Source organism: Nyctibius grandis, chromosome 5 (genome assembly GCF_013368605.1).
Source record: "Nyctibius grandis isolate bNycGra1 chromosome 5, bNycGra1.pri, whole genome shotgun sequence".
Lineage (NCBI taxonomy): Eukaryota > Metazoa > Chordata > Aves > Nyctibiiformes > Nyctibiidae > Nyctibius > Nyctibius grandis.
The window spans coordinates 79,087,377-79,096,087 of NC_090662.1; the positions used below are offsets into that span (position 1 = coordinate 79,087,377).

Below are 8,711 nucleotides of genomic sequence, written 5' to 3' on the forward strand. Positions count from 1 at the left end.
TCCTCCCGCCGCGCGGGCAGGAGGCCCGGCCCGGCCCCGCGCCCAGCGCCTCCTTAAATCTCCCCCCCACGCACGGCTGCGGCGCTGCGGGCCGCTTCCTGCCGCGGAGGCTTCGCTGGGCTCTGCTGCCGCCGCCGCCGGGCCCCGCCGCAACAAGCCCCGACCCCGGGGCGGCGGGGGGAATAACGCCCCCCCCCCCCCGCTCCCGCCGCCCCGAAGAAAGGGGCGCAGGGCGGGTTTGGTGCCTCCGTCCCCGGGGAGGGGCGGTGTGGGGGGTGTTCCCTCCCCGCTATGGTGCGTGCTCCACGCATCCCTTCGGGGATCACCCGGGGGAGGGGGCGGCGTGCCGGCGCCGTTCCCCCCTGCCCCGGCGTGGTGCTATGGCGGCGGGTGCGGCCTCAGGTGAAAGCGGCCGGTGGCGGGGGCGGCCGTGGCCCGCAGAGCGGGGTGAACAGCCCCATCGGCCACCACAAAAAAAAAATTACGTATTAAATATAATACCGGTCCCGGCGGGGCGGGAGTGAGGGGGTGCTCAAAGGGTAAACCCAAACCCTGCGCGATGTGAGCAGCAGGCTGGACCCCGGCCGCCGCCCTCACCCCCCGCTGCCCCGCCCTGGGGGCTCCAGCGCCCGCACTGATCTTGCCCGGGCCCCCCCAGTCCCGGGCGCGCCCCCCGCTCCCTTCCCACGTCCCCCCCCGCCCGGCGGCGGCCGCAGAAGGGGAGGTTTCGCTTGCGCCGGCGGCGGGGATAGGCCGGCTCGGGGAGGCGCCGCTGTTTATTTTCCATCGTGATCACTTTTCACTGCAGGGAAAAAAAAAAAACACACAACTTTAAAATTTTTTTTTAAAAAAAAATTTCGCGAGGGTTTTCCCCGTTTACCGGCCTGAATTGCACACACCTCCCGCACCCCCCACCCCGTGGGGCAGCCTGGAGTCAAACTGGGGGAGGGGGAGGCGGGATACCGGAGCGTACTGGGGGAGGGCGGCGGGCAGGGTGTTCAGCGATCCTTTGCAGCCGGAGGAGGGAAAGTCCATCGCAAACACTGGCCGTGCCCGTTCCCTGTCCTCCGGCCCCGGGACAAGCCCGGGGTGCCATCTGCCCGAGTCGGGGAGGGCCGAGATTGAAGCAGGGCGGAGGGGGGGGGTCTCTCCGCTTTCCCCCTCCGTCCCCAGCGCAAGGCCAGCAAAACCCCATGTTTTCGGGGAGGTTTCAGAGGGAGGGCGAACCCAGGCGCGACCGGGATAAACAACAGGATCGCGTTGCACCGGAGCGGGGGGGAGAACCCGAGCGAGAGCTGGGTGAGAGTCGCACAGGGTTGTATGTGTGTCCCCCCCCTCCACCCCCGTATTTACGTATTTATTTCTCCCAAGCTCTAGGGATGAAAACGCCTCTACTCCGCATCGCCCTAAGGGGGTACGCCCGCACCTTGCCAGGCGCGGCGGGCAGGGCGGCGGCAGCGGCCCCGGGGCGCAGCGATGGAGAGGCGGCGGGGCAGGGCAGGGCAGCCCCCCAGCTCTCCGCAGCACGGAGATCCGCGCCCCCCCTCTCCCCCGGTGCCATCCCCTCTCCCCGACGCCGACCGGTCCCCCTCGCATCCCCTGCCCGCCGTGCTGCTCCCCGGGGCGTGGGGCGGGGGATAACGCGACGGTGGTGCGGTGCCTCCCGGGACCCCCGGTGGCGGGGAGGGGGGACGACTGCTGCCGCGCCGGTGCCTGCACCGGCATCTGCTGGGACAGGGGGGTGCGAGGCGCCATCTTTGTTAGCAATAAACGCTGTCGCGGGAGAAGATAACACCGGGTTTCCATGCAAAGGCGTCGGACGGGAGGTTTGTTACCGGCACCTTCCCCGAGCAGTCCCGGGGCGGGGGCAGCCCGGAGATGTGGTGGCTCTCTGGTCCAGAGCTGGCAGCGGTCCGGCGCAGGAAGGTGCTAATTTGGGCTTGGGTTTTAAGCCTTACGAGTCAAACAACCCAGTGCGAGAAATACCTCGAGCTACGTACTTTTCTCCCCACAAAAAATAAAAATATTGTGACAGAGGAAATTCCACTCTTTTGCATTAAGAGGGCACATCATTCCCAATTATCACAGAGGAGAAACGATAGCGTGGCACTAAGGGTGAAGAGAGGGAGCTGCATTCCTTACTTTCACCTGCGCTGGAGACACAGGAAGATACCCAAAGGAAACTTGCCGTATTTCTTGAAGGAGCCTTATTTCCTCCTGTGCCAGGCTGAGGGAGGTTGAAACACACACTAATGAAGAACATATTTCTTACATATGGCAGTTTTCTTTATTGATTGCTTGATGTGAAACAATATCAATCTGGATTTTTTTTTCCCCACGTTACAAAAAAAAAAAAAAATATTAAATTGGCTCAGTCTGCAATCCTTTAAGCACAGCCATATTAATTATCAGAAAAAGGAAAAAAAAACCACCCCCCTCCCCCAAAAAAAAACCCACCCTAAAAATTCTACCAAATAGAGCATTTACAAATGCACAAAAACATGCCACTTTGGCTTTATGGGGAAAAATATTGTCTTCTAGATTAAAAAAAAAATCTTTTAACATAAATAAGTTAGTATAATTTCTCAGTGTCTTTACAGAGTTATGTACACAGGTACACTTCAAACTTTTTTTTTTATTTTTACATACAGGTACACAGGCAATGTAGAAATACTGTTTAAAGATGTAGTATCCCTTTTCCCTCACACACAAACACTTCGGGAAGTGGGTCAGATCAGAAAACAGCAATATTCAAGATTCAGAGCAAAAGCTCTCCAGATTAGTTTTTTTTTAAAAAAAACCAAACCAAAACCAGGCAATCAGGCAATGTAACAATGGGATTATTCCACACGACTTTTACAGGCATTCAAATTTGCTATATGGATTTGAGGGTTGGGGGGGGCACAACAACTTCTGCTACTACATAACGGAATCACCACAGCTCCCACCTCTTCAGTTTAATGCAGTAGGAAGAAATTTCACAAGTGGCCTGTAATAATCTGCTCTGAGCAGGGTTACTAGGATGGTACATTAAAAAAAAAAGAGGAAAAAAAGGACAAAAACACAGCAGACCCACTTAAAGGGACAATACATCTTTAAGTAATAAAAAACCTACACTGCTTCTCTTCATACATTTCTTTGCTTGCTAGATTGTGAAAGCAAGTTCCAATCGGTCACCCTCTTCCACTCCCTCCCACCCTCCCAACAAGGTTTATGTGCTACATAAGGTAAAAACTATATACACAGGTAGTACAATGAAGCAAATAAGGAAACACCTAATTGCACAATGCTACATCCAATGCTTTTAGAGGCAGGTCTTTTAAGAGTGCCTAAAATTTTAGTGTTATTGTTTGCGATTTTTTTTTGTTGCTGTTGTTTTTGTTTTGTTGTTGTTGGTATTTTTTTCAGTGCTTGTACAGGACCTCCACCCCACGGAGATCGGCGATATGTATTTTCGTTTCCACTACAACTTTACATCTTCCTCGCTTCATCGCCCCCCGCCGCACCCGAGGAACGAGGCCGCGCATATCCTCCGCTCTGCAACGGCGAGGGGAGGAAAAAAAAAAAAAAAGACGGGGAGGGAAAAGGCGATTAGAAAATGTCGAAAAGAAACGCGATCCGCGGCGCAACCGGTTCAAACCGACACCGCATCCCCGGAGCGGGCGGGCCCTGCCCGGGCGGGGTCCCCCCTCGCCGCCCCACCGGGGCCGCGCTGCTGGCATCCCCCCCCACCTCAGGCGGCCTTCGGCCCCTTTTTGCCCCTCCGCGAGGAAAATGAAGACAGCGGGATCCCTCCTCCCCGGCCCGGGGCTCGGCCCGCTGCCCCCCCCCCGCCAAACAAGCGGGCGGTAGTAGCGGCATTTGCATGGCCACGCATGCTGACGTGCTCCTCCACGGCTCACCCCAGCGGGACTAATTTGTTGCAACTTCTGCTTTACAGCTTAATCTCTTTTACTGCACAATCGCAAATCGTGTTTGTAAACCTCGCTCCTAACCTCGGCTCCGAAAACCGCCGGCGCAATTTACCAACTCCCTCCGCCCCAGCCCTCGCCTTAACACAAAACAACAACAAGAAAGGGAAGAAAAAAAAAAAAAGAGGCACAACCCAGCTCCCATTAACCCTTTCTCTTCCCTTTGCCAGCGTCTAAAACCAAACCAAATCAACCGAAAAAGGAGGAAAAAAAAAAAAAAGAAAAAATACAACCTTGCCTAGCTTGGATTTTAAAGAAAGTGCCCAGATTCCACTTAGACTCAACTTATTTCTCTCGGGGTGGGAGGTCGCCGCGACGTGCGACGGCAACGCTGACATTGTAATTGAAAAAACATCGTGGGGGAACGGACACACATGGGAAGCCCCCCAAAATCCCTTGTCATCTGACATCATGCACCAGCCGCGTTTGAAACGCCGTCCCTCCACCTGCACGGTCCTTGGGAAAGGGACTCCCTGCCTCCGGTCCCGCAGGAGGGAGGGAAGGCGGGGTCGGTCCCACAGGGGCCGGGGCTCCCACCGCCCCAGCCCCTGCCCCTGCCCGGGCGCAGCCCCACGACGCTGCGGATCCCGGCGGTGCGTTTCGCTCCTTGTTTTGTTCTTTCCAAGCCCTGCGCGTCCCACCCCACGCTTCACCACCCACCCATCCCCGAGCGCTTGGGGAAAGCCACCCGTCCTCGGAGAAAAGGCCCCGCAGCGAGCCCAGACGGGCCCTAAGTCCGTTCGCCGCCCCCCTTAGAGAAGCGGGATGCCCACTCGGTCACCCTCACTTTCCCTTATTTGCATCCTAATGCCAGACCCTAAAGGGAACCTACCTAAACGGTTTACGTTTGATGTCTTCTTGGGCTTGATTTCTTGGGTGTTTGCTCCACTGAACTGGCACTGGGGGAATCTTCTGAAACTTCTTCTTCTGTTGTGTTGGCTCTTTTATTTTGAGGAGAGGAATCTACGAGGGTAAAATTAAAAACAAGGAGGGGGGAGGAGAGTGATATTAAAATATCTTCCTGCCAGATGTTTTCTCGGCATCCAGGGGGGTAGATAGGGCCGGGGCGGGAGGGGAGGGGGGAGTATTCCCGGATCCCCATGTCAGCTATCGGCTACGTGAAAGCGAGCAGGGGGAGGGGAGATGGGCTCCTCTCTAGGTAAGAGACCAAAGTTTCCTGTTTTCGGCTAAAATCCCTGTCCCTCTTTTGCTTGGCGTGAGCGTTACGAACCTCCTCCCACCTGGGCAGGAGGCCGGGTCCCCGCAGAGGGGCGGCGGGGGAACGCGGGGGGGGGGGGGGGGGGGGGGGGGGGGGGGGGGGGGGGGGGGGGGGGGGGGGGGCTGACCCGCATCTAAGGGCTTTTCCTTCCAAATCATCTAACGGCTCCCAATTAACGCAGGACCCCCCTGGGACTGCAAACAGCACCTGGGCTTTTTTTAGGCGAAAGGAGGCTGGGGGACCGGGGAGGGGGGAGGTACTCCAAGCCGGTGCCCAGCGGGGCACAGCCCACCGCGGTCAGGCCACGCGCGGCAACGGGCGAAGGGGCCGAGAGGAGCCCCGGCGATGGCACCAGCAGGGCAGGTGGTGAAAAGCGCTGCCGTTTTCGGAAGGGTACGTTACCATCGGTGGCAGGTCTTTTCCTCTGCCCAGTGCACTGCTCTGCAAAGTCCGTCTGATTTTCAGAAACATCAGTCTTTTGATCTACACAGTGAGTGTCCTCTGAGATTCCCTGAGAACCGACAAAAACCACGGTTTGGCAATTCCCGTTTACATCCAAGCTCTGGCGGCCGGCGGACTTGCAGACAGCTTTCAGTAGCCTGGGGGGTCTGAAGTAGAAGTCGGGCGAGCTCCCCTTCTCCACGGCTTGCCACTCGTACCTGCCTTCCAGCGGCTTGTGATTCTGGAAATCGAAATTCCACTTCCTCTGGCATGCCTCCTCCATCTCCTGGCGGTGCTTCTTCAAGTCCCTGTTTAACTCTTCGTGATTCACCGGCCCGAAGAGGTTCCTGCAAGCTGACGGCTTCGGGTACTCCGACTGCCTGGCTTCCATGCGCTCCAGGGTAGGGCTCCCATTAGAAATACGGACGTTTGACATCTCCCCCCCTACTCTCTTTCTTCTGGCGGCGGTTGTTTTGCTTGCTGCTCTCCCCCCTCCAGCCACCGCCTCCTCCTCCGCCTCTCCGCCTTTTATTTCTCGGCGCTCGGAGGATCTCCTCCGCGCCTCCTTTCCGCGCTGTCCCGCTCTCCGGCCCCGCCTCGGCCCCGCTCGCCCTCGGCCCGCGGAGAAGGGGCGAGAAGGCCCCCTTGCATAAGCGCCGGCCCGGGGATGAAGCCCCGAGAGCCGCCGCCGCGGGCGGGTGGAGCGGTGCGCGGTTGGAGCGCGCAGGCGGGGGAGCGGCGCTGCCCTCCGCGGCTCCGCGCTGCCCCGCCGGTGGTGATGGCGGTGATGGTGATGCCCCCGCCGCTCGCACCGCCGCCGCGTAGTAAAAGCGAGACGGAAAAAAACAAGGGGAGACGAGCCCTTTTCTCGGTTGCCCAATATGGCGATTGAAGGGAGGCTGACGAAGAAGAAAATGATTGACAGGACGAGTCTATTTAAACAGCCCGGCCGAGCCATTGGTTACGGCGGCGGGCACCGCCCCGTCGGCCCGGCCCTACCTCGCCGCCGCCGCCGGCTCTAAAGGTGGCCCCGGCCGGGGTGGGCCGGGCTGCCGCCCCTCCGAGCCCAGCCGAGTCGAGCCGTGGAGGAGGCAAGGGACGGGGGCGATGGAGGCGAGAGGGGTGGGAAGGCACCGTGCTCCCCGCCTCACTCCGTAAAGTCCGGGCCCGGCGGGATTTGTGCCCACGACCTCCCCCCCGCCCCCCCCAAAAAAAAACAAACCCACCCCATCCCGTTGCTTGCCCGAGAGGCCTGAGTAATAGTGACGGCTGGTTACATTTTGACTCATTCCTGTGACACGAGTCTCCCACCGCTGTGATTTTCCTGGGTCGGGCTCTGGCGATGCAGCCCCCCGGGGTTGGGGGCAAGCCCGGGGGTAGCGGGGGAGCTGCCCCCCCGGCACATGCAGGGGAGACTGGCACCCTGACCCCAGTGCACCCCAACCCCCCTGGCTGTGGAGCCAGGCTGGTGGCTCCCAGGGGAGGCGAGGACCACCTCTTGCTGCCTTCTCAGCAGAGAAAGGACTAGGTGAAGAAATGGCTCTTAAAAATCCTCTGCAGGGATTTCAAATCTCAACAAGCAGGGGAAAGAAAACAAAAGCATTTGGTTTTGTCCTGTTTGTGTGCTCAGAAGATTAGATGAGCCAAGAGTCACAGCCAGGGATTTTCTAAGCTACTTCCTCGGATAGCCGCAGCAGGTACGGTGGAGATAAGAGCAACAGTGTCCTGCTCTCTACCCTCCTTGTTTCCAGCCCCTTCCACAGCCACTTTCCTTCACTAGGCAGGGCAGCCCCCTCAATACATTGCAGGAAACTGCAGGTGCTCAAGATTTTGACTTTTCCAGGGGCCCAGATCCAAGGCCTGTATCTTTGCAGGGCTGGAGACTCTTCACACCAATCCATCTGGCCAGGTCTCCTCTGCAAGCAGAGCAACCCTCTCCAAATTTTGCTGCTGCACCAGTCCCAAGTTGTCTCAACAAGGCAAGGGTCAACACAGCTGGGTTTAACCGGCTAAGAGAAGAGTCAACTGGTTTGGCCTTGAAGACACGAAGCTTTACCCTGTGCTGTACTTAAACACACAGACTCACTCTCGTTTGGGGTCTACAGTTTTGATGGGCCACTGAAACCTTCACTGCAATTGCTGCTGTGAACTGATACACTAAACTCTGCACACACTAGAGAGGGGACAAAACCGTTACACAGCGCTCAAGCCCAGGCCACAGCAGTCTGCTTGCCTTCATCAGCCCCGAGGTAGTAGCCCCCAGCCTCTGCTCACACCACTCACCCAAGTAATCTCAGTATTGCCAGACTCAAGTTCAAATAAAATTACATGCGCAGGCAAAAAAAAAAAAAAAGAATACAAATGAGATTGGTTTAAAAACCACAAGGTTGAAATAAAATATTAGCCATGTTCTTTTTATTTTTGAGGGTTTTTTTAGCACTCAGAAGTTGTTTTCCAACTTCTCTCAGCAACCACAAGTTCTAGCGATTCACTTACAGAAAATTAAAGCTGACATTCTCATGTCTGCAGGAGCTGAAACTTTTTTTTTTCAAGTTGCAAGTCCCTGATAAAACTGCATCAGCTGGCAAAGCAGGGCCTATTCATCTGCTTTATTTGCAGGATTTCATCTTCGTTTCTTCAGGCTTTCCTGTCTTTGACTTCCAGAGCCACCAGCAAGGAAGTGCCATTTCAAACTCCTCTTCATTTTCTCTGTCAGGTGTGGGACACTTGGCTTGTTTTGTTGATCTGCACAAGAGAGTCGTTGGAAACTAAGAAAGTGATCTGCAAAACATGCCCAGGGGCTCCCTGAAGATGCCCAGGGCTCACCTTGCTGATGGGGACCTGCCTGCTGGGAACCTGCTGAATGTCCCACCCGGTGATTCACCCGGGAGTGAATGTCTCCACTCCCTGCGAGTCACTGCTTACCTCCTGGGTCCACAAAAGAAAGGCAAACCCCTTGTCAGTAGGATGGCGACATTGTACCAGAGTAGAAATACATAGCAGGGCAAAAAAAATAATGGAGTCCAAATACTGGAGAAGACTGCGTGACGCACAGGTAAACAACAACTGCAGTGCAAAAG

The 8,711-nt window shown here is 56.7% G+C and overlaps 1 protein-coding gene across 1 annotated transcript; it reads right to left on the reverse strand.

The window, feature by feature from the left end:
* Positions 1 to 2,264: 2,264 nt before the first annotated feature.
* CDKN1B (cyclin dependent kinase inhibitor 1B) lies at positions 2,265 to 6,525 on the reverse strand. Its single transcript, XM_068402309.1, has 3 exons — positions 5,593 to 6,525; positions 4,804 to 4,934; positions 2,265 to 3,537 (listed from the first exon to the last, which is right to left on the reverse strand). Exons 1-2 carry the CDS (start codon positions 6,065 to 6,067, stop codon positions 4,813 to 4,815), a joined length of 597 nt encoding a protein of 198 aa, XP_068258410.1. The 5' UTR covers positions 6,068 to 6,525; the 3' UTR covers positions 2,265 to 3,537; positions 4,804 to 4,812.
* Between the last annotated feature and the right edge of the window lie 2,186 nt (positions 6,526 to 8,711).

Coding starts and splice junctions, on each gene's coding strand:
- CDKN1B (XM_068402309.1), bottom strand. CDS start 6,067: ATGTCAAACGTCCGTATTTCTAATGGGAGCCCTACCCTGGAGCGCATG. Junction 4,935..5,592: donor GAAAAGACCTGCCACCGATG/GTAACGTACCCT, acceptor TTACCCTCGTAG/ATTCCTCTCCTCAAAATAAA.